Below are 25,947 nucleotides of genomic sequence, written 5' to 3' on the forward strand. Positions count from 1 at the left end.
TTATGCACATAAGCTTAACAAATAAGTTAATAAATGAACTTAATGCACGATTACAAAACTACGTAAAATAAGGTAAATTTGTAATTTCTTGAAAACTTCCGTCACGACCAACTACGTAATGTATCACTTCATTAATATTCATGACCAAGCCGTGTTTGCATTTCCTAGATTCGCTTAAAATATTCTTCCATCGGTGTTCACCACGAGTGGGACCCTTTTGTTTTATTTTTAAAGCAATGCCTCTACTCCTTCACGCATAAACATCTTTAAAGACTCGTAGAACATGCGACGATGTGTTCTTAAAGACACACGTTCACATAAAGAAGGAGTGGGTGGGGTGGTGTTGACGCACTTTGTTCGTAACAAAATAAGCGCTGCACTCTGCAGGTATTTTACTCCCTCTATATTTTAATTCAGGTAACATAACAACACAGTTTAGGTCAAAACAATGGCCCGATATGAACTTGTTAAAGGATCATTAGCACTGATCACTCTTACCAACCCACCAGTCAATGCTTTGAGGTGAGTGACAATACGTTTTGAAATCGTCACCTTTATAACTAAATGCATTTGTTTTTGTGTCTTAACAATAAGCCATATTGTTTTTTATTGTAGGCTACGCACTTTGTATTGCTTAAAACATTTGATTTTGTGCATTCTGCTGATTCTGCTTAAACATGTATCCCAACTTCCCAAATAAATAATTTGTGAATAATTTTGTAACTTTTTTTAGTACAAATATATTTTCCTGATGCATATGAAACGTGCTCAAATAACAGTAGGGTCAAGATTCAGGTTCTTTATTGTCATAATGTGCTATACTCTGCTAAAATAAAGTGTTTTTTTCACGGCAACAAGCAATAAATGACAAAGAAAATAGAATGTAAAATATTACCCAAACCAGGAAAACGATAAAACTGAAAATACACCATACAAAATGGAAATTGACAATATGACTCCGAGTTTTAAAAATAGCAATGATACAAAACCATTAACAATAAAATTGTCAATGGGAAAATGGTTAACATTGCCAAACATTTGGTGGCAATGTTTGCAGGGCATGTAAATGTATACTCTTGAGTCTTGTAATACAAAAAATCCCACTGAGACTTTACCCTAGTGGAACTTGACCTGGTATGTGAAATAAAATCCCTATCTGTGTTGTTGTTCTGACTTGCGTAACTTAAACAACCTCTTGTGATTTGTGTTGTCATATTGTAGATAGGACTTTTTGTCATTGTATGCATTAATTATTATGAACTTATTTTTATTAATGATCTATACAAATCCTATCATGTCTTCCTCTTTCTCTGTAGTTCTGCAGTACGTCATGGCATCACAGAGAACATTAAGCTTGCCCTGGGTGACCCAAAGGTGAAAGCTGTGGTGATATGTGGAGAGAATGAAAGATTCTGTGGTGGTAGGATTATGAAAAACACAATGCGTATTTTCAAGCTGAATATATGCTGTTCAGATATTAATAATTTATGTACACTAAAATGCATATGTTAAATACAATTCTTTCAATGATACTGTATGTTCTTTCTAGGTGCAGACATTCGTGAGTTTGCTGGGCCTATGAGAGGACCTCCCTTAGTAATGTTGTTTGATGACATAGAAGCAGGAGAGAAGCCTGTGGTTGCTGCGATAGAGGGGATGGCACTCGGTGGGGGTTTTGAATTAGCTCTCGCCTGTCATTACCGTATTGCACACTCTAAGGTAAGCTATTTTACACAGTTTATTAAAGCGGCCCTTACACACACGGTTTCTGCCTATAGAGTAGTATTGCATACTTTGTATCTTTGAAGAGTATTTAGTTTGATCACATTTATAAAAGATAGGTACAGCAGATACTAAAGCAGATTGGCAACAAAACACAGACATCAGTTTCACTCACCACTTGCGGTTCATGTCCGGCATCTTTTAGTGCTGAGACGGCTCCATATCAGTTTCAAACGATCTCCAAATCCAGCGTTATATCCACCATTCATATAACATTCATCACCCAAATGCAGTGTGAACAAACACCTGAACTTCGCGAACGTATGCTCTCTCTCTCCTGCACACAAGTGTAAGTGATGTCTGCGCGTGCCCCATCCTTTTTCCGGGAGAATTGTACAATGAGGGACTAAGAAAAATTGTTAAGAAACAGTTTTATATATTCAAAAAATACTTCCCAAAACCTGTATGATCGCACGTGTAGTGTATCGAGCACAGAAATTCTACGTAAAGCGCCCAACTCGTTTTTTGACATGTTGACCATTTGAAGCATGAGATGACAGCACGTTTAACATTGTAAAGAAGTCTGAAGGCATGACACATCGTTGCAGCAGCCCTTTAACTTATGCATCATTCTTTGCACACATTTTGAGACAAAGGTTTGATGTTTCGCATAGTAAGGCAAGGTTGTTTTGTGGTTCATGCATTGGGTATATACCATACGTTGTGTTTTCAAGGCACGACTTGGACTTCCAGAGGTGACTTTGGGTCTTCTGCCAGCTGCTGGGGGAACACAGCGCCTTCCCAGGCTCATTGGCATTCCTGCAGCACTAGAACTGATCACCACTGGTAAGTCATACACTTAACCTGTAGTCACACCCACAGTTCATCTCATCATGAATTTGTGTACTACCGACGGAGTATTATTTTTTAAAGTATGTTTTTTTAAAGAGTAGTTTTCAGTCATTGATTCAGAAAGAGTTTTCACAAAGTGTACATACATTTTCTAAACAGTAGAGATAGCTACAATGAATCTGAAATGATCATCCTCATTTTGAAACATATTTTGTTTTCAGTAAAAAAAATACTGTTGTTTTGTCCCACCAGGGGTCAGCATTGTACATTGTTTCTGATTGCCTTATTCAGCCAGAATAACAACATTCAGAAGGAACATATCTGTCATCATTTATTAAATCTCATGTCATTTAAAACCAGTATGACTCTTTCACAAAAAAAGATATGGAAGATGTAAAAAAACATATCAAATAGCACAAAAGTTCTATTCTTGCTTTATCCAGATTGATCCACTTTATTGTCTGTATCATAATCTATATTGAATTTGTATTTTAAGATATGCCCATCCTCTACAAAAATGTGGTGCATACACTATGTAAGCACTGTGTGAGAAATAAATTCACATTCACTGAAAATCTTGCCTTCCACTAAGCTTTCAAATAAAAAAATATAAATGTGACGCAGGGGTTGATAATCCTATTTCAGATAAAGTATACTGTTCCTTTAACACATAGGAGTTATTTTGTAATCATTCTGGAATTTCTTCACACCTTGTTATAGTATATAACCAGAAAAAAATTAAGTGAAGCACAAATCACATCAGTCATGCATCCAATACCTAATCCACAATCAATTATTGTTACAGGTCGTCATGTCTCTGCCCAGGAAGCTCTAAAACTGGGTATTGTTGACCAGATCACAGATGAGAGTGCGTGTAAGATGGCTGTGGAGTTTGCATTAAGAGCTGTAGGTATGTCACGGACATGCAGAGTATGTGAAGTAGAATCCTCATTCAGGGAACATACCAGAGAAATCCTTTCTCAGAAGGAATTAATGTTTCATATTCTTGTCATTGAGTTTCAGAGTAGTTAAATGCATTTGATCTTTCTTTCAAGATGTTTAAAAGGAAAAGCATTGTTAGAATATCAATTTTGACCCATTAGGTCAATGGTTTCAATTTTGTTTTATATTTAACAGTCTGTGTTTTATTCCCTTTCATTATAATATAGCCTTTATAACATCTCAAACTGGTTAATAAGCATGACAAATATATATGTTCTTAGAAAATATTTAGGAACTAATTGCCCTTATTAGAATCTGTATTAAAACACTGGGCTTTTGTGGGTGACGTAAAGTCATTAACAGTGTTCAGATTGTCTCTTGGAGTGTAGTGAATCATGGTCCACGGTACTTGGATTTCAGTCTCCATCTCTGTAGCTTTAGAAAATGGATTCTTTACCGTTCATCTCCTTCAGTAATAAGGTGATATAAGAGCAATTAAACCAGAATCTCAAACCTATTTCTGCCAAATGATTGAGCTCTTGTAGATTCAATTCAATTCAGTTTTATTTAAATATCGCTTTTCACAATGTTTCATTGTTGCAAAGCAGCTTTACCGGAAGAAAGACACAAAAAATAAATAAAAGTTAGTATTAGGATTAAAATAACAAGGGTCCAGGAGGGCAGAGAGAGAACAATAAGCCTAGCTGCTGTTCATTTACCTATAAACAAGAGATAATACGGGTATGCATCATATGTATGCTTTGCTGAAAAGATGTGATTTTAATATAGATTTAAATTGGGAAAGTGTGTCTGACCCTCAAATTGTATCAGGAAGGAAATTCCAGAGTTTAGTTGCTACATATGAGAAAGCTCTACCCACTTTGGTGGATTAAGTTATTCTAGGTACTATGAGAAGTCCAGCGTTTTGTGATCATAGAGAGCGTGATGGGTTGTATGGTAATAGTAGCTCTGTTAGATAAGCGAGATCTTAAGTGATAAGACATACTTTATAGTCTATATATGGTACTTAATGGGTAGCCAGTGTAGGGATGATAAAATTTGTGTTATGTTGTCAAATTTTTCCAGACCTTGTAAGAACTGCATTTTTAACTAATTGTAATTTGTTTATTGATGATGCAGGACAACCTCTAAGTAGTGCATTACAATAATCAAGTCTTGAAGTCATAAATGCGTGAATTAGTTTTTCTGCATCAGAAATACACAGAATATTTCTCAGATCTACAGTGAAGATGTTCATTGACCTCAACAGAAGTGCTGAGGTGGGTCTCCGTTGAGGGAAAGCCAAAGATTAGGGTGGCTATAGCAGAAGAAATACTGACTCAAGAAAATCATTCCCGCTGGGACTGAGGGAGCTTGATCCCTTGTAATGTGGTTGTTGTGAGTCACACTCTTACAGAGAGATCAGGGTTCATATAAAGTCAGGATGAGCTTTGGAGAGAGATTAAAGATCGGCCACGCAGCTAATGCGCTCTCTGTAATCACATGCTGAGCGAAGATCAGCCCGGCCACATCCTGGCAACTAAATGGAATTGCGGAGCACAGGTATGGCGCACAGTAGCCAAGTGTGCCTGCTTTAGTGACTAATGTTAAGTGGTTTACACATCTCTGAGGAAGTTAACAGTTGATTCCACCTAAAATAAGCCCTCACAGAAAATATAAATATAGACTTTTGAACTCAATTTACTCGAGTGGTTTTTTTTGTGTATGGTTAAGCAGTAGCCTCCATGATAAACAACATGAATCTGATCCTAATAGGGTGCAACAGTGGAGTTTGTTTAGAAAAATGTTTATCTTTTCAAAAGACCCACCAGAAGCTTCAAGGCTGCCAAGCAGTAAAATAGGCTTCCATTTAGTACTGTATATAATTGCAGATAGAAGTCATTTAATTTAGTTTAACGTGGTTGTTATTACCAAATTCTGATTGTAGACCTTAACATAATTAAAAAGAAATATCAGCAAATCAGAAGATGCTTTAAACATGGTTAAACAAATCAAGGTGGTCATAAAGGACCACCTACTTTCATTAGTAAGAAGATGCCCACTAAAATGTCACTCAGTGTAACAATCTTGTCAGACATATTTAAAACAAAAATCAATTTATGCCATATAAAAAGACTAATTACTTTCTCACCAAATGCTTAGTAGTTGTAATTTTACCTTTTTTTTATTTGCTACTATCTTAGGTTTTGGCCATTTGTCAATAAGAACTTTTTACTCATTTAAAGCACAGTAAAATATAATATCCTCCATTATTCTTTTATATATTTTAAGTCAGAATAAGCAGGTTTTTATGAATTTGTACATAAATATTGTTTTACACTGAATGACAATGGACATAAAGTCCACTGTATACTGTATATAACAAAGCAAAAGATACAGTCAAATAAAAGCAGTCCTGAAATAAATTATTTCAAGACGAGATTTGAAAGTGGCTAGTGAGTTTGCCTCCCTTATGTTTATCGGGAGAGAATTCCAGATCTTAGGAGCATTAAGCAGAAAATGCTCTATTATGCATGGAGCGGAGACGTGTCTTGAGCACATTTAAAAGACCATACTGAGAAGACCGTAGATTTCGACAAGGTTTATAGGCTTAACTAAAGCAAGTGCACACCAGTTCCACTCACCACATGCAGTCGATGTCCGGCATCTTTTAGTGCTGGGACGTCTCCATATATCAGTTTCAAACGATCTCCAAATCCAGCGTTATATCCACCGTTTATGTAACACTCATCACCCAAATCCAGATAACAAACAAACACCTGAACTTTGCAAAGCGAATGCTCTCTCTCTCTCTCTCTCTCTCTCTCTCTCTCTCTCTCTCTCTCTCTCTCTCTCTCTCTCCCTCCTGCATACAAGTGAAAGTGACGTCTGCGCATGCTCCTTCTCCTGCTCTCCATGCTGCCACGTGCTTTTCTGGGAGAATTGTCCAATAAGGGACTAAGAAAAATTGTTACGAACCAGTTTTATATGTTCGAAAAATACTTTCAGAAATCTGTAAGATCGCTGGGGGAGGGTATCGAGCACAGAAATACTACGTAATATGAAAAGTTGACCATGTTTTATAATCTTAATTTTTCTATAGCATCTGAAACACTGTTTTGTACTTTTTATACATACTTACCTACCCTTCAAAATACAAATTTGCCATGTTGATTTGGGTTATTGATTAAAGCTTTATTCATGAATATTATACAATGAATGTGAAATGCAATAGCAGTACCAAATGTTCTGAGTGGGTGGTCAATGTTGAGATAAATTGAACAATCTAGTCCATGTTATGTGTTAATTTTGTTTGCTTTTAATTAGGTGAAAAGACATGTGAGAAGTAATCAATATTGCTAACACTTTCTGTAGAATCCTGATCTCAGCTCTCGCAGATTTATCTTGTTTCCCAATTGCTGAAACATCTGCCACATGCACCTATCGGATCCCTATCAGGATCTGACCTGTCCTACTTACAATAAATCACAGCATTAGCCATCCAAGTCCTGCCCACTGAATCACAGATTAAGCACAGATACATCTGTATAGTCCATTATTGCACTCATCAGACAGTTTTTTTATCATCAATGTACATTAATACACATCCATGGATGTAAATGCACACAAAATTTAGCCAGAGGCGAAGACATTCAAGGTTTTCATTATGCTTTTTTTGCTACTCATAGAATGTGTTGCCTGTGGCCACTATACAATTAAATGTTTATTCACCTCAGATAAAACTACTTTGAAATATTTGTAGAATGAATTAAGCATGTAAAGAAAAGTAGATAGGAATGTCAGTTTCGGTTCCTTCTGGCCCTTTAAGACACATCATAGTGACCCAGATTCCAGAGAGAGAGAGAGAGAGAGAGAGAGAGAGAGAGAGAGAGAGAGAGAGAGAGATGAATCTAATGCAGTAAGAAGCTATGGTGAATCACGCACTGCCCTGTGCAATTCTTTCACTGAGACATGGAGTTCAAGTGCTGGAAGCTGTGATAAATTCAGAAGAATAACATTTTGTTGGGCTGTTCTGTATGTGTGTGTTAGTTTGTTGAGTGTGGATTTCTGTCTCCCTTTGGGAATTAATGAAAGAGTGCATGCCAGAGATGTGAACACAAAATAACTCAAGTACAGACGTACTGTTATATGAATTAAACATCAGCTTTAAATGTGCAGTTTTAGGACATTAAGTCTCAGTCTATAATATCTTTACCAGCTTTCCATGTAAACCTGTCAGTCAAATTGAAAACACACATTGGGCTTAAGGTCAAACTTTGTCTATTACAATCATTTTCATCTTGTTTTGATTCATTTGAAATATTTTTGATTCTTTTCCAGCCAAACCATTGTCTTCCAGAAGAATAAGTACACTCACCATGCACTGCCCTCCAAATTTGGATGCCCTCTTTGAAGCAGTGACAATGCAGGTCCAAAAAAAGGCTCAGGGAATCATGGCACCATTGGCGTGTATTCAGGCAGTGAGGGCAGCTGCTACCCTGCCTTACAGTAAGGGTATGAAGAGAGAGAGTGAACTGATGGCCTCTCTATTTAGCTCCAGCCAGGCCCTGGCTCTTCAGTACTGCTTCTTTGCTCAGAGGACTGCTGGGAAATGGACTCTGCCTAGTGGAGCGCAATGGAGCAACATAAAGCCCAGAGAGATCCAGAGGGCAGCCGTCATAGGTACTCAAAGAATATGTGAATGAGGTCCAAAAATAAAAAAAATAGTTGTCATAATTTATTCACCCTCATGTGATTCAAAACTGATATGAATATGACTCTTTCTTCTGTGGAACACAAAAGAAGATGGTGATTTTGTATCCATATAATGTAAGTCAATGGGGCCATTGTTGTTTGGCTACCAGCATTCCTCAAAATGCCTTATTTTGTGTTCTGCATGATGGAATGACAATTTTTAATTTTTGTTCATCATTGACCACTTATTTATTGTCTTAGGTCTGGGCACTATGGGAAGGGGCATTGCTGTCTCCCTTGCACGTGTGGGGATTTCTGTCATTGCTGTTGAGACAGAGAAGAAACTCTTGGAGACGGGTAGGCAGATGGTGATTGGTATGCTGGATAGAGACGCTAAAAGACGGGGAGTAAATGCCTCCCTCAACCTCCTCCAATTCACCCTCAACTTACAGGACGTGAAGGCTGTGGACATTGTCATTGAAGCTGTCTTTGAAGACATGGCTCTTAAGAAACATCTTCTCCAAGATCTTTCAAAGGTGTGTGGACCAAGCACTTTGCTCTACACCAACACCTCTGGGCTGGATGTTGATGCATTGGCTGGTGTGACGGATAGACCACACATGGTAGCTGGGATGCACTTCTTTTCACCTGCACATGTGATGAAGCTCCTGGAGGTTGTCTGTGGGCCACGTTCTTCAAGTGAAACCATTGCCACAGCGATGAGCCTCGGTAAGAGAATGGGAAAGGTGTGTGTCGCCGTTGGAAACTGCCCTGGATTTGTTGGAAACCGCATGGTGAAGACTTACACAGATCAAGCCAACTTTCTTTTGGAGGAAGGGGCCACGCCTGAACAGGTTGACGGGGCTCTAGAGGAGTTTGGTTTTGCCATGGGTGTCTTCAGGATGTCTGACCTCGCAGGCCTTGATGTCGGTTGGAGAATCAGGAAAGAATCTGGGTTGACTGGACCAGATATTGACCCAAAAGATCCCCCACGTAGATGCCAAGGGCGTAGGTACAGTCCGATTCCAGACATGCTCTGTGAGCAGGGCAGAATGGGCCAGAAGACAGGACGTGGGTGGTATGTGTATGATAAACCTGGGGGTAAGGAGGCAAAGCCAGACCCAGTGATCCAAATCCTTCTTGAGGGCTACAGGGTGAGGCACGGCATCCAACCGCGGAATATCTCAAGTCAGGAAATAATCGAGCGATGCCTTTATGTCCTGGCCAATGAGGGCTTCCGTGTTCTGGAGGATGGCATTGCTGTTCAACCAGAGGATATCGATGTCATCTATCTGTTTGGTTATGGTTTCCCGAGGCACAGAGGTGGGCCCATGTTCTATGCCAACATGGTGGGCTTGGGAAGAGTGCTAGACAGGTTGGAGCATTATTATCATGCCCATCCAGATGTGCCTCACTTTGAACCCAGTCAGCTGCTGAAGAAACTTGTTGCTTGTGGCAGTCCTCCTATTCAAAAATGGAAAGAGCATATCAAAACAATGCACAGCCATCTTTAAGGTAACTGTAGTGCAGTAGGCGGGGCGAGACCGTGATTCGAGACCGGTGCACGCACAGCTGGCGCTCATTAACACTTCACTCACCGGCCTCAATCACGGTCTCGCCCCGCCTACTCCACTACAGTAACCATCATGCCAAATACAGTAATTAAGTTTGATGAAATCTTACACTTGTTGTTAATAAAGACTGCACTTTTTTAACCCTGTACCCTGTCTCATGTATCATTATTTCAGGCCTGAATGGGTTTTAAATGTTCTTTGTTAGCATCTCTCAGAAGCTGTCCTTTAAGGTATGTATTTTCTCAAGAGGTCACAAAACAAGGAGTGATGGGAGTTGTTGTCAAAATCAAAAGCATTTTGAGAGCAGCATGAGTCATACACAAGAGATTTCCTTTAGAAAAAATTGCTTTATTATATACAGATTTCTACTGTATAAAAGATACTGAATGTTAACAATTTCAAGGTCATAGGTTTTATCTCCTGGAAAGTTTCAGACCAGTGTATCAAATTTGTTAATGTTTAGCTAAGACTGTCTGCTTGAACTTTTATTTGTTTAATATTTTATTAATATCCTTTCTTCTCTTTTTTTGCCTCTGTAAACTATTCATTATCAACCAATTTTATTTGCTTATCCTATTTTCTCCAAACAATGCAAAATATATAATGCATCTTTAATAAAGTATTTAAAAACTTGTTCGAGATTGGTCATCATTTTTGGCCACTGGGAGAAAGTATTTTTATGCCAGATGTATTAAATAGGTGGACTACACTTTATAAAGGGTAAAATAACTTGTATATTAGTTAGATATTAACGATTTAATAACATTAATATAATAGAATATTAATTATCATATAAATGACCTTTCCTACAATGTAATGATGGGAAAACACTGTACTGAGGTGATAATAGCGCCGTTTGCTGGACATCTAGTGTGAGAGCAGATGTGTGCAGTATGAGAGACTGTAAGAGAGGGACTCGGCGGTTAGTCAGTCAGCGAGCAGCGCTCAGACGGGCAGCATCATCCGCCGCGACGCTTTTCCGGGCTCGGCTTTCACTAGGCGTTGCTTTCAATGATCTCAAAATAGCGGAATGTCTGATACGTGCATGTATTTTACCGCCCAAGGATCCAGCTGTTGTTTTAAACTAAATTTTATAGGCCCGTTTTGAACATTTATAAAAACCCAAGGATTACCCACACCGAGAAGCGATGTACCAATTTTGTATGGAAAATGCCATTCTTCATCGATCTCACGACTAAAAGGTTTTGGTTTGGATGAAGTTTAATGCAGATGTTGCTCCACACAGGACAATAACTGTGAGCGCTTGAGCCTGAATAAGGTGAGTACAAGCAAACTGCCAATATTCAGATTGTTATATCATTACGCCGTTTGTTATTTTTTTTTATGCAGTCATATTTTACATTAGCCTACATTCTACATAACAGTGTCTTAAATTCATGTCTCATATATAACAATCGCAGTATTCAAGTTAGTAAATAGTAACACTGTAAAACTAGAAGTTTATTTGTATTTCAACATACTTACTCTGTGGAGTATAGTTTGTATTTTTAAATATATATTTTATCCCTTAACACTTATTTAAGACAATTTTTACTTTATTTTATATTTTTACAATTTAATACTTTACTGTCTGTTTTTTGTGTTAACTCGGTAGGTGCCCTATTATGACATGTCTATAACTTCGCTTTCAGAGAGTAAATGAATCATGGCTTACAGAGGAGCTCAGAAACCTCTGAAAAGTGAGAAGTTAGATGAAGCTCAAGCTTTGGCCAAAAGCTGTGCGGGCCGCCCAGACTTTCTCCCCTGTGATGGATTGTCCATCTGCGCTACACACAGCCATGGAAAGTGTTTCAAACTGCACTGGTGCTGTCATTTGGGCTGGTGTCACTGTAAGTTTCTGACCTCAGAGAATAAGACATTTCACTCCATTCTAAACATATTTTAAGCCACTAAAGATGTGCAGAATACTCTAAAATGTTGAGTATTTCATTACAATGTGTTATTTATCTTCAATAAACAAAAGTATAGAGATGTAATTAGAATTATTTGTGTCACTGTTTGACCAAACAAGCTACAGAAATACTTGCAGTACATATCAATTATTTCCCTTAAAAAATATGGTTATTGGCACAAATTATTTTCTTGTATTGAATCTGTGCTTCAAACAAGACATTGCTTCGATCACATAGCCAGATTTCATATTTGTTCTCACAGCTGTTTCAGAAACATTTATGTTGGCGTCAGAAACTGCAGTCTTGTATTGCATGGATGCTTTTTTCCGTATTCTGTCAGCATTATGTGGCTTCAGTTGTACCCCAAGCATAAGCTAGAGAATTTCTTAGTAAGCAAGATGGGTAAGCCATGAATATCTCACTACAAATACCCCACCAGCATTTCGAGTGTGACATTGCCCTTGCGTTACCATGAGGTTAACCTTTACTGTTGACTTTATCAAAGCAGACATGCTCCCCTTGAACCCAGTTTTCACCTCTGTATTTTTCTATATTCTTTGTTTGATTTCACAATGTTTTAGCATGTACAGTTAATAGGAAGTGTCAGCTCTGCTGCTTTAACAGGATGTTTACTTTACCCAGTTCTTTGGTCTTGTGTGACTGACGTCATATCCCAAGTGTTTCATTATGCTAAAAGGAGGAATATGAAAACACTCAACTCTTTTTAGAACTGTGTGAACCGCTTAAACAACATTTAATGCTCATTCAGGTTCAGTCATCGAATAATGAATGGTTTTCGATAACAGCACTTTTTGCTTATATTTATCTATATTTTTTTTCTGGCTAGTTTTAGGAACATTTTATTGCTCAGAGGGTTGCTCAGCATGAGATTTAAATTCTCTGTTGTTTCATTTAAGTATCAACATAGTCTCAGATGTTTTTCATAAAATTACTTAGAAATAAAAATAAATATATGACGTTTATGAAGGTGTAAAACGAAGAAAGATTCTAGAGGTAAAAAAATCTAGATTTGGGTATATTCTTAAAAATAAATAATCTTAAAAGGTTATTGACAGCAATGCCATAAAAAGAAACATTTTTGGTTCCACAAAGAACCAGTCAAAGGTTATTTAAAGAACCATCTCTTTAATAATCGGAAATAATCTGAAGAACCTTTTTACGCAACCTTTTGTGAAACAGAAAGGTTCTTCAGATGTTAAAGGACATGGAACCATCGAAAAACCTTTAGAAGCACCTTTTCATAAGAGTATTCATATTGATATAATTCACAAAATGTGACTTTTGAATTCAGACTAGACAACTCTGAGCTCAGTTTGTGATATTGTTGACATCTCTTCTGAAACTTCTGGAGGCATTTGTGAAATTTCTGGCTATTTTTATTCGGAAGAGACCCTGGAGGGTTTAGCAAAAAATTCCAGTTTCTCTCCATTGAATCTCACTGATGTCTAGGAGAAACAATTGAGATATTAAAGAGCTCTCATCTGTTATATTCCTTTCTTATTTGAGCTATTAAAGATTGTCTGTTATCCTAATAAATCATTTTATCGGTTTCAAATCAGTTTATAGACAAAGTGATGCATCTCCTGTTTTAAGACTTATTCATCATTTATTGTTGTATGCATTGTGCTATATTGAAACTAAACCATGTTGTACAGTATATTTCTGACATGCTCATAGCCATTTTTATTTATTTGGTCTTCAATGTATAGTGATGCGGTTATTGTTATGGAGACAGCCTATTATTATAACATTTGCTCATGGTTTATCAGCAAGCACGCTTCTGTTGTGATAACTATTGACCAGTGTGCTATTGTGAAAAGCAGAAAATGCAGCGTGAAATAATAGAAAAACCCAATCAAACCGCTGTGTATTGTTTAGGGTGCATATACTGCTGAATAATTTATGGCTAAAATTATATGTTCAATTCAGTAATTAGAAACCATAGGCTCTTAAAAATATACCAAGCACAAACAATTAAAGCTTTTCACAATGTGATACGATGAAACACTCAATTGTCAAGTGCCTCTCTATGTGTGACTCAGTACCAGGTGAAACGCTCACCATTTTCTGTCAGATCTTTCCGTTTAATGGAGATGTGTGATTGCATAGATGCCTTTTTCATGGGCAAACTCTGCACTTGTCTTTGTTGCTGAGAGTTCTTTGTTCAAGCCTGCAATGAATGCACCAGCCCACGGATGGATCCTAAAGCTTAAAGGGATAGTTCACCAAAAATGAAAAATCTTTCATTTATTCACCCTCATGTCATCACAATTCTGTATAACTTTTTTCTTCAGCAGAACACAAAATAAGATATTTTGAAGAGTGCTTGTAACCAAACAACACGTACCACCATTATCTTCCATTGCATGGACTCAAAACAACAGAGACAGTTCTCAAAATATCTCATTTTGTGTTCCACAGAAGAAAGAGTCGTATACAGGTTTTTAAAAACATGAGGGTGAATAAATGATGACAGGATTTTTATTTTGGGGTGAACTATCCCTGTAACTTGTCAAGATAGTTGAATGATCCAAAACAACTGAACAACATCCTTTATAAATGTCTAATCTGACGTGCTTCTATTTCTGTTCTGGAAAAGTATAGTCTATACTGTGTTGTCTTGACTTCTCTTGACTGTGATGAGAATTCCAATAGGACGACACACTGTTTCTTCTACATTGTAATAATTTATTAATGTTAGTCAGCACTGCCTGCACACCAAACAGAATGCTTTGCTTCATGTAGTCCCGCTCTGAGCGATTCCAGGGAAGACTGCAGAGACTACGCTCTAGGTGTGTACCCACTGTGTTGTGATGTTACGTGGCCATGTGTGAAACATGGAGAAGGAGTCCTCCTGGCTTCTGGCCCTCTGCCTGCAGCTCCAGCTGTCAGACATTGGTTTCCTCTGTGAACTCGGTTCTGGCTTGGAGATCCGGCTTTTTGTCAGACACTTTTATAAAACAAAGAACTGAATGGCAGACTGTACAAGTGGAACCTCTATTGTTGATTGCACATGAAGAAAGCACACATAAATAATTCAGTTCTGCTCGGTCGGGACAATCCCACGCTTGCCGTTTCCTTCCATTGCACTCTCCGCAAGATCGCATTAGAGTGTTATAGGTTTGTTGACTAATAGGTGGCCTTCGTGCTCTAATTGTGTGAATATTTGCTATTACATGTACAAATTTAATCATGCCCTTGTCCATGTTATGAATTTCTACACACAAATAAGAAAACATCATCTACAGTATAAAGTGGCTGTATTTCATAGCAGTGGTTCTCAACCGCTTTGGTTCAGGACCCAGTTTACAGTGTGTCTTTTGATCAGAAACCCAGCAGAGTACCAGAAATGATTATTGTACGAAATTGAGTTTCAAATGGCTCCATCCTGTCAGCAGTCAACAATTCAATGCTCATAATACAATGTGGTCGGCACAAACCATGTTTATACTTGTTGCAAGTGAAACAGTATTGTAGGCTGGGTTATGTCTCTTTCCGCGGTATAGTTTTCAAGGATAAAGAATATATTTTCCTTATCTTTCCTCATTACTTTTCGAAGTGAGCAATTTATTATGCAACACGTGTTCACAGTTATATGGTTATATTGTATAGGAAACTTTGTACTTTTTCAGAACAGAATTTGGGGTCACAACCCACTAGTCGAAAGCCTTTGTTTCAGGCTGTCCCTACAGGATTTCTTTGTGGCTTCGACATCTGCATCTTCAGTATACAGCACAGTTTTGTGCTTAGACATGAGGATGATTATGATCAACAACTGAAATTATTCATGCATTTTTTTCATCCTGAATTTTTTTTGGGGGAAAACACAATTTTTGTTTCCACACTCATTTCTGGCCTTGAGCAGCAAGTTTAAACTAACCAAGATAAGATACACCAACAAAGTCAAACAGTATTTTTAAAGCCAAAAGACAATGTGAAATATTTGACAGAAGCTTACTGCATTCTTAATTATTCAATATAAATCTGTACTGGGGAAGCAAATGGGATTGGGCTAGTGTTCATATTTTATTTCCGTAGAGCTGGCTTCTGTATTATTTAGTCATTTTAAGTATGTGTTAGAGAGAAAGATTTTAAAGTGAAGCCATGTATGCTGGTTTTTGAAATGTAATGCATTTTAACTGGATTTTTCGTCTAATTCTATATAAAGCACATGGAATTATTTTTAATTTGGTTATCTGAGCTTGGTTTTTATACAGCTTGTGTCAATTCCCACAAATAAGTGCACACAATAGTCTGAGCACTTTAATGTGGGGTGACAGGCTTGTTTAACTTCTATTTGTATGTGCCAGAGAGATGAGAGTCTTGCTGTCAAAGGCCATGAGCGAGTTAGCGGATGTTTATCTGGGACTTAGATAACAGCGGATTAGTGTTGTCATACTGTGGATGTCCTGATCACACCCCGCTTGCATTCTGCCAGATGTGTGGAACGGAAATTGTGCCGTTTATCTTCTCAAGACTTGTCGGGGGACAGTTGGATACTTTTTTGACATAGCAGTCAGACTGCTGCACAGGCACAGAGAGACCCAGAACAATGGCCTTGTCCCAAATTTCACAATGAGTCTCTGGCATTCTGCCAGTCTGCACTTGCATGTTGGGTAAATGTCTGCTGTTGAAGGTCGCATTGATGGTACATACTGTAGCACCTGTAAGGGGGGGAATTGTGAGCTTCCTTCTGAATCATAAAATGACAAATGGGACGTACAAAGTGTCTCTGTCATAATGGATGTACAAGAGAGGGATAGAGCCAAAAGATCTTCCTTAATGACAGATGTAATGCTTTTCAGCCATGTATGCATCAGCTATGTATGCTGTGTAAATAATATTTGAATGGAACTTGAAAACAAGGCTTTCATTGGTTGTTGTATTTAATAGTAGATACACTTTTTAACAATAAAGGTGCTTAAAAGGTTCTTCACAGCGATGCCATAGAAGAACCATTTTGGTTCCACAAAGAACAATTCAGTCAATGGTTCTTTAAAGAACCATCTTGTTACGTATTTGACATCACATTTATACAATATATCCAGACATATGTTTTTTATTATTATTCAGAACATAACTACATTTGAATTTTCTAACTAGGGAAACATTACCTCTACATAACCCTGGCCCTGTTTGTGCAATCATTACTGCTGGTAGCAACTTGACACCCTGTCCATAGTTTCGAGCTAGCACTTTGTCTCAGGGTTTGAAGCAACAATGTTTTCCCTTTAAACATTGTTCCACCTGAAGATGTTGTTGCACTTGAACAAGGTGCTTTGTTTTCTGGGGTTTTAAAAGATCCAAATGGGTGCGAAGCTCTCTTTTGAAGATAGCAGTAGCAGGAAACACCTTGGTCATGGCATGGGCGTTGTTTCTGTAAGAGAGGAGAAAAGTATTGAGGCATTGATTCAGTGATTCAGTGATACTTTACCCTGTGTCGACTTAAGAGCTTGCTTTGTTACCTGAACAAACCGCTCAGCCAAACCTTTAGTGGCCAGGTAATAAGGAAGTTGATCAGATATGTTAAATTCCATTGGACTTCATGAACACTTCAAACTCCTCCAAGACCAGCTGAGCCCCATTGTCACTGACTAGTAGCTGTGGCAGGCCAAAACACCCACAAATTAAACAAAAAGCTTCCACTCTTTTCACTGATGAAGTGCTCTTCATTACCTCAGCCTCTGGCCATTTGCTATGGGCATCAAGAAGAACTAAAAACATATGTTCTTCCAATGGCCCTGCAAAATCAATATGGACTTTTACCCACGGTTCCTCAGGCCATTGCCAGGGATTGAATGGTGCTGGTTGAGGGGTATTTCGCAGCTTCTGATATGCACTTCATGCTTTTGCTTTTTCCTCAATCTCTGAGGACATCCGAACAGCCCTGCAGTGCTTCAAATGAAATTCCTCCAGTACGCGTTTTCTCAGTGGTGGCGGAAGGATGACTCTTGAGACCCAGAGAAGACATCCAGCCTAAAAAAAATTAATTCCTCAGGGACCCATGAAGGCTTTGAGAGGGGTGACATTTCTCTCATTTCACCTCTGAGCACAAGATTTACCACCTTGGACATTACTGGATGTGTACGTGTGCGCTTTTTTACCTGAGCTGCTGTTACGGGTGATCTGTCAACCCCCTTGAAGTAGAAAATGTCTGCCATTGCTGGTTCCGGATGTGTCGTGGGCAATGGAAGCAGAGAGAGCTGATCTGCATTGGCATGATGTTCTTATCTTCTATACCTGATATCGTATGAAGGGATGCCCAAATGTGGGCCAAAAATGGGAGCGAGAGGTCGATGATCAGTAATGAGTGTGAATCGCCTTCCAAACAAGAATTGATGAATTTGTTGTACTCCAAACATCCCTGTGTGGGTCACAATGGAGAGAAGTTCTGGAAGTATGCCTGACACAAGTCACTGAACCGTTGGTGAGAACAGAAAAGAGATCCACAATCAGAGGCATGGGGACTGCTCCAGAGTCAGAACCGGATTTACGGTCACCTTAAAATCTCGGCATAATCGAAGGGAAGCGTCTTTCTTTATGACCGTCATGATTGGCGCGAACTACTCACTCGTGTGTTCTAGTCTCAAAACCTCTGCCTTCACAAGTCTCTCTAATTCAGCTTTAACCTTGGGTTTCATTGCATTTGACATAAAACTGCTCAGAGAATATTTTTGTTACGAATATATTGAACCATTTTGTGTATATTTTACTAAACATCAGAAAAATATAAGTCTATGTCCAAATTTTATATTTTAAAAAGGCAAATAAACAGGTTGCTACAAAAAGGATACCGATTTTGGGAGAAGACCAATTTTGTTGGATGTCTGTGAATTAAAATGCACAATCCTGACGCAACAATACCCATGCCTCTTTATAGAACATAAAATTCTTACTTTATTTTACTTTTCATGTGTCCATTTATGAGGAATATGTCCCTTTATGGATGTGACTCTCTTGAAAATGGCACTTTCCTGACCTCACAAAATGTTGATATCTGTGCTGTTATTATAGTAAAAACTTGGAAATCATAGTAAATTGACATTTTCATGGAATTCCCCACATGGCACAGGTCGGGCTTTCAACAACGTATGTCTTTCAGACTGCCTAGTTCATCACTGAGCACATCTAAGTACTTGTTTAGAATCTCTTGGAGTTTTGTGCTTTCACTGACCAGACGGAGCTCTTGCCAATTCATTTTAATTTTTTCCAGCCAAGTCCTTTTTAGCAAAGCTGGATGGTTTCTCCGATAACGTACAGAGGCAGTTTTCTTTTCTGCATATTTATTTCAACTGTCACCTTGATAACACCCTTAACAGGAACTATCTCTGCTGTGTAGGTCTTCAGTGTACGGTTAGATGGCTGAGGTGTGAGATGTGTAAAAGATTGCTTCTTTAAATTTTGTTCAGCTGATTCATCATAGGGGCCAATGCTGCCGATTAATCCAGACGTGGTTATTCTCACTTGCGATTCCTCTCCATTTTACTTGATCCGCGGTCCATAATCAGCTGCCCTTCAAGCGAAGACTGCTCATCCGTGTATTCACCCTCGTGCTCCATCATGGAGAACAGCGTGATTGGGGTGGGAAACTTACCCTGGGAAGATCATATCCTGAAACATTAGCTAACGTTCAAAACAACAAAACGTATGATACGAAAGATTCTCGTCGCCAATTATGTTACGTATTTCTGTTACTTTATTTGAAATACCATGAAAGGGATGGGACTACATGTTATTCAGGGGCTTGCCATCTTTATTGCATCTTTGGATGGCCCAACCACCATTCATGGAAATTATGTACAAATAAAGTATCACAGGATGGCTTTAGTAAAAGCAAATGGTTCAATTCGCGTTTCATAAATACACAACACATCTCTTTCTCTCTTTTTTATAATCTATAGAACCTTTCTTTGCCACAAAGAACCTTTTGTGAAACAGAAAGGTACTCCAGATGTTAAAGGTTCTTTATGGAACCAAAAGGTTCTTCTATGGCACATTTTTTAAAAGTGTAGGTGGAAATTTTTCCTTTTAGTAACGTAAAACATTTGAGCACATTAGCATATTATCATCACCAGCATTTACATATAAAAGCCTATTCAACTTTAATAACTTGGCAGAAACATTATGACCCTTTTCACATACAAGTTTGCAACAAATAAGGACATTTTAACATGTTAACTTATAGAAAGTCAGTTTACAGAATATTCAATTCAATTCAAGTTTATTTATATAGCGCTTTTCACAATGTGTATTGTTTCAAAGCAGCTTTACAGGGGCAAACAGGAAAAACAGAAAAGTTAAAACACAGCACAGTGCATGGTATTTATACAACGAGTAAGTATTATATAGCTCAGTGAAGAGAGGAAAAATGTTCAAAACGAATCCAATACAAGTTAACTATTTTGGGATCAAATAAAATGCTACAAAATGTAAGATTTTTGATGTCCACTTTAATTTATTTTGTGAGCGTTTCGCCTATTGCTGCGCTGTAAAACGGCCTTCACAGGATTAAAGCATAACCTTCTATTTGGATAATTCATTTTTTATCTCTCTGACTGTATGTGCACATGTTTTAGTGGCTGGGGTGTATTATATAATGAAATACGTTTGAAAATATTATATTTCTGACATGCAATCCAAACATGGATTGAAGCCAATGGGTTCATTGACATGTAAAAGTCTCACTGTATAGTATGTTTTAATGAAAACAGGAAATACTTTAAAGAAAGATGATGAAGTTGCCAGAGGCTGATATCAATACAGCAACACACTGCAAGCTTACTGAACCTATCAAAGCATCCTCTGACTTTTAATTTAATTTGTTTAAAACTACAATGCCTAAAATAATACAATTTTAAGCATCTACATTTCCTTACGTTTCCTTACTGCCTTAGAGATACATTATAATACAATTTTAATACTGATGTTTTTGTTTGGTTTCTGGTAGATATGCAGGTTAAATCTGCCCTGACTTTGTTTTTACAGGTAAATACGTATACCAACCCATGACCAATGTTGGGCTACTACCCAGCACGTGTGTGCCTGCCGCTCCATCCGACTGCACAAACACCATCGATCTTTCCATCTCCCTGATGGAACGCTTTCTCGCATCTCCCCCTGCTTCCTGCCTCCACCATGTCCGGAGTCCCCAAAGTACTGCAACATTGCTGAACTCTTTATTGATGATTACATCGTCAAACGCATCAATGGCAAGATGTGCTATGTTCAACGACCCCAAGTGCATCAGGAGGCTCCTCCTACCCCACCTCAGAGAAATCCGGTTTCCCAGAAGGAACGAGAAGAGAAACAGACTGTTGTTGATACGGTTAAAGGACCTAAAATGGGCCACTGCTCTTCTCCTTCCAGCTCAGAGGATTCAGGGATCAATGCTCTAGAAGGGCACTATCTAGAGTCCTGTGAGGAAGAATCTGAGGAAGACGATGAGCTTAGCATGGATGGAAACTCCAGTCCAGGAAGTCTGTGGGAACAGGATGAATGCACCCTACTATCCCCATCAAAATCCATGGTGGAAATTATTGAAAATATTGAAACCACTGTGTGACACAATTCACTTTCTAGACTGAATATTTACTCTTTCTATTATTTTAAAATCTCTCTCTCTCTTTGTAAAGAGTAATTGTGTTTAATGAAATATTGTACGTAGAGGAAATGCTATAAATACACTGCTACACTTTACAGTAGTCTTTTTACAGGTTACAGGAGTTTACCAAATCGCTGTTTACCTTAATCCACACTACTCCTCCTTATTACACCTCATATGTTTCAACATTTGAGGTTGAACAGCACTGTGCACAACCTTTATAACTGCTATAAGCTCAGACAGCTGACTTTAGGTTAACTATTAAATACTTCAAAAGAGAAAAGACATCAATTCGGTGATTCAGAACTGCAATTTTCATTCTTTTGTTAGGGGAAGAGTTACATTCATACTGTACAGTGCATTTAAGGTATATAATTTATCATTGAGTGTTGTGTTTCTTGGGAGGCAAAACCCTTGAGCAGTGGACAGGTTTAGTCAGAGAGTAAGCAATGAAGACAAGGATCCTTTAGTCCATATTGAAGTTTACTACTGAATGTTGCGGTTGGTTCATCCTGTAGTTTGGTGAGCAGAATGCTTTTCTGCTCTTTGAAAATGTATTAGTTCGCTTTGAGTGCGTTAACACAACCGGCCTTTTAAAATGCTGACTTACATAACAGCACGCAAAGCCCTATGCAGTGCTATTAAGAGACATCATGCTATATTTTTTTTATCAAGGCTAATTTTATTCAAAAACAAAGAACAAATTAAACTGAATTCAAATTATCTTCATTGTACTCAATTTAATTATAGTCATGTCTTCCCTTGAGTGGCTGTGATTGTTAAATTATTAAGGTCTCTTTAACCAAAGTTTCCTGGTAAAGGGTTCTTTTAAGATGCTCTATTATCCTAAAGGGATAGTTTACTCCAAAAAGAACATTATTTCATCATTTTCTAAATCTTTTGTCATTTTAAATTTGTATGACTTTGTTCTACTAAAATCAGAACGTTGGCGATACCCATTCACTTCTATTGTACGGACAAAAAACCTTGGGTAGCGCCGTTGTTCGTTTACCAAAGAAAGACATACAGGTTTATAATGACAAAAAGGGTAAGGGTTTGTTTTGTTCAGTTTTGGGTAAACTAAATACTCTGCTTTGATGATTCAGTCTTTTGTTGTTATAACTCTTAATTTTCATTCAATCACTTAAAATGTTTATCCTTGTCTCGTTCATGATTTAATATATTAAAAGTTCATATAGTCCACACAAACCTCTCTAAAATGATTTATTCCCTCGCTGCAGGATACTGCCTTGGTTTATGATAATCATGAATTTTAATTTAAAATTAAATGTTTTCCAGATGGAAATCAAGCAGCCAGCTGGCTTTATACAATCGCTTTCAAACCGATAAATTATCATGTCTATCATTCATGTCAAATCTGGTGAAATTTGAATGCAAGGGTCATGTTATTTTAACGCACTTACTACAGTATAAGTATATCAGTCAGTATAAAAAATCGTAGGAATCTGTCAGCCTGATTTAGCCTGAATCGTGATTATTCGTAACTTTTTTACGAGGTGGCATTGTAATAAGTCATACAATGTGTATCATACAAAAATGTTACTGGCGTGTAAGCCAAATGTACTAAAACTTACAAATGACATTGTATGAATTGAAATGAATTAGACACTTTGTAAAATAGTTACAAAGTCATCCCCTGTACAGTACGGCTTGATTCATACTTCAATGCAAGTTTATAAGCTTTCTTGAAGTTATACATTGTCTGCCAGGTGAAAATCTAAGTTGCTTGAAAATAGAAAAATCTATAGATTTAAAGATTCACGAATACTACATTTCTACACCAATACCCATTGAGTGATATCTGTCCAGACCGATTCTGAAGATTAAATTAATATTTCTTAGCTTTCTGAATGTTATTAATTAATATAATGACTATTAATATTGATCATAAAATTAGTGATGTTTATTAAAGGGATAGTTCACCAACAAATAAAAATTCTGTCATCATTTACTCACCGTCAGATTAAACCAAACCTAGTAAAATTTCTTTGATCTGCAGAACACAAGGGCAGATATTTGAAAGAATGTCAGTAACCAAACAGGTCTCATCCCTCATTGACTCCCAATAGTATTTATTTTCCCTACTATGGCAGTAAATGGGGGATGACATTTGGTTACTGACATTCTTCCACATATTCCAAATAGATGAAAATGTAAAAATTTAATGTAAAATATCTAAAGACATCACATTTGAAGCAACATTTCAGTCCCCCTACACCCTGCAGTCTTTACTTTTCTACAGTAGTTTCGAGCTGCATATACAGTAGACCAAATGGAGCTTGTGATGTGTTTCAATCTTCTCCCCTGAGACTTCCGAACATCTCTTTCAGTAAACAACTGATTGATTTCTTCTCCTACTTGGTGTCATATTACTGCAGCATATTTCTGTATAGCTGTCTCTTACACTGCATATCTAAGACAGCACTGCAGAGCTACTCAATCTGCGACTGTGTGTTCAGTAACCATCTTTTATAAACAAGAACTGAGTCTTTGGTTGTGACTGAATGACATTAATTAGAAATTAAGTATTAATTAAAAATACACTCAATATTTTTTGACATTTACTACCCCCCCAAGTGAAATTTCTTTGTGGAGAACGAAAAATAATCTCAATGCAAAATGGCGGTTTAATTTGAACACATAATCCTCTAAAAATATACATTTTTAAAATATACTGTGTACACGGAGTCAATTCAACCCCCATCTTATGACACTGTACTTCTCAAGGTCACATGAGCAGACGCTCACCACACAACCTACTTATTTTCACAAGGGTAATCTTTCCGTTTCAGTAATAATATCTCACTGATTGAAGTAAATCAAGCCTCTAGGATGAAACCTCACCAATAGTTCACCTGATAAACGGCTGTCAGTCTACGGTCCATGTACAGACCTTTGAGGGAGATCTGGGTCTGATAAGCTCCGTAAATGTCTGTGAGTCACCCTGCTGGGTCCAACGCTGCGCTTGCCCTGTAAAATATTCATTGCTTTTCTCTGCTTCTCAAAGATTGTTTTAAGGGTTTGAATTTTTATCTTTTTCTTTTACATGGCTCTCAATTCAGACTAACCTTTCACAAACAGAGCTTTTTTAAAGAAAACAGATGCTGGGTCAAGGCAGATGCTGGATCAAGATGCAGGTGAAACTTACAAAATATATCACTAGAAATAATATCGCTATTGTTTGGATGGGTGCTGTGCAAATTGATGGGATTTGTATGGCCAGTGTGCGCTTGAATTTTGGCTCATGCATTGGCAGTGAGACAGAAGTTTATTACTGTGTGTGGGTGTGTGTCTTTGCATGTTATTGTGGGTGGTAATACATATATAGTAGTGTGAGTCATAGGTGTCTAGATGGTAATGACTTCACTGTTCAGACTATAAATGTGATTTAGGTAATAGATTTGAAGTGTTACTTCCTGTCAAACCTTCTATTCACTTAAGGCTGAAGTGTTATGACCCTGAAGCATTGTGAATAACTTTGAAGGAAAATATCACAATAAATACTGATGCTTTTATCTCCCAATCCACAATTCTGACTTTTATAATCCACTTACATGTTCACTGACTCATAGCAAGTACTTTAATGCTGTAATAATCCCTTTCATCTTCTACAAGTTCGATGAAGAAGAAATTTAGGTTATCATTTACGGTTGACCTTTCAAACCTGTATTTCTTTTGCAGAACACAAAAGAAAATATTTTAAAGACCGAACAATGGCGGTACCCATTCACTTCTACACTCTGAAAGAAATTGGTTCTATATAGCACTAAAAGTGGTCCCCCTATGATTACGAGAAAATAACCACTTTTAGTGCTATATAGCAACATATTTTTAAGGCAAGTGAATATTCCTAATATGCAAGATACATACATTATTCATCAACAGTTTTGCTGTAGAGAAATTAACTTTAATATCCGAGGACAAACTGTAAAATTGCACAAATGACTTAAAGGGGTCATGTGGCACAAATACGTGTTTGTCTTTGGTGTGTTATAAGTTGATCATTCAAGTATTAGACACGTAAAAAATTGCTAAAAAAAGTGAATGCTCACCCAGACCTACCTGAAACGCATTGTGTAAACACACCCCCACACACACCCCCACAACTCTACATCAGCTCGTGGTATGATTTGACTAAGACCGCCCAAATGTATACACAAGTAAGGTGGGCGTACCTGTCAGTACAATTGCTTTGGAACCTGATGTTCCAAATATAGTAGGAAGCGTTACATATCTGTCACATGCTTGTATTTGACCAATCACTATATACTGGTTAACTGGCCAATTGTAGCACGCCTCGCTTTTAAGAGAGATGAGCTTTGTAGAAAATCTGTGCGTTTCAGGGGGGGGGCAAATAGGAGACTCAAACATGCCCGGTCTGTGGAAAATACAGCCTATTTGAACCTTAAATTGTGTACACACATTGCATTACATCTAAAACAAATGATAATATTCGTTTTAGCAGTGTCATTTGACCCCTTTAAATTCTATATTCAAATGAAAGCAGATGTGTTTTGATTTTTAATTTTAGTGGCTGCGTGCTTGTGATGGACAAACCACTCAGAGAATAACAGTCTCCAGATGTGCAGTGTGCAGATTTATATTG

At 37.7% G+C, this 25,947-nt stretch overlaps 2 protein-coding genes across 3 annotated transcripts; both read left to right on the top strand.

Moving 5' to 3' along the window:
* Nucleotides 1–123: 123 nt before the first annotated feature.
* On the top strand, nucleotides 124–9,931 carry ehhadh (enoyl-CoA, hydratase/3-hydroxyacyl CoA dehydrogenase). 2 transcript variants are annotated; one of them, XM_056755619.1, is made up of 7 exons: nucleotides 124–522; nucleotides 1,317–1,420; nucleotides 1,550–1,719; nucleotides 2,457–2,568; nucleotides 3,380–3,484; nucleotides 7,858–8,199; nucleotides 8,473–9,931. In XM_056755619.1, the coding sequence occupies exons 1-7, from the start codon at nucleotides 449–451 to the stop codon at nucleotides 9,723–9,725; spliced, it is 2,160 nt and encodes a 719-aa protein (XP_056611597.1). In that variant the 5' UTR covers nucleotides 124–448; the 3' UTR covers nucleotides 9,726–9,931. The 2 variants fall into 2 exon arrangements, with proteins under 2 accessions (XP_056611597.1, XP_056611598.1); XM_056755620.1 differs by having other exon boundaries at nucleotides 454–522; nucleotides 1,317–1,374.
* An 803-nt stretch (nucleotides 9,932–10,734) lies between these two features.
* zgc:162707 (UPF0524 protein C3orf70 homolog B) lies at nucleotides 10,735–24,843 on the top strand. The gene is given in 4 exon segments (XM_056754072.1): nucleotides 10,735–11,064; nucleotides 11,438–11,635; nucleotides 20,705–20,824; nucleotides 20,827–24,843. Coding segments are annotated over 3 exon segments (759 nt in total). The 5' UTR covers nucleotides 10,735–11,064; nucleotides 11,438–11,451; the 3' UTR covers nucleotides 21,282–24,843.
* The last annotated feature ends 1,104 nt before the right edge of the window (nucleotides 24,844–25,947 follow it).

Source organism: Triplophysa dalaica, chromosome 8 (genome assembly GCF_015846415.1).
Source record: "Triplophysa dalaica isolate WHDGS20190420 chromosome 8, ASM1584641v1, whole genome shotgun sequence".
In the NCBI taxonomy this organism is placed as follows: Eukaryota; Metazoa; Chordata; class Actinopteri; order Cypriniformes; family Nemacheilidae; genus Triplophysa; species Triplophysa dalaica.

Excerpts from the sequence above, each read along its gene's own strand:
- ehhadh (XM_056755619.1), top strand. The coding sequence starts at position 449 with ATGGCCCGATATGAACTTGTTAAAGGATCATTAGCACTGATCACTCTT. Across the intron at positions 1,421-1,549 it reads GAATGAAAGATTCTGTGGTG|GTGCAGACATTCGTGAGTTT; the intron begins GTAGGATTATGA and ends TGTTCTTTCTAG. Across the intron at positions 1,720-2,456 it reads ACCGTATTGCACACTCTAAG|GCACGACTTGGACTTCCAGA; the intron begins GTAAGCTATTTT and ends TGTGTTTTCAAG.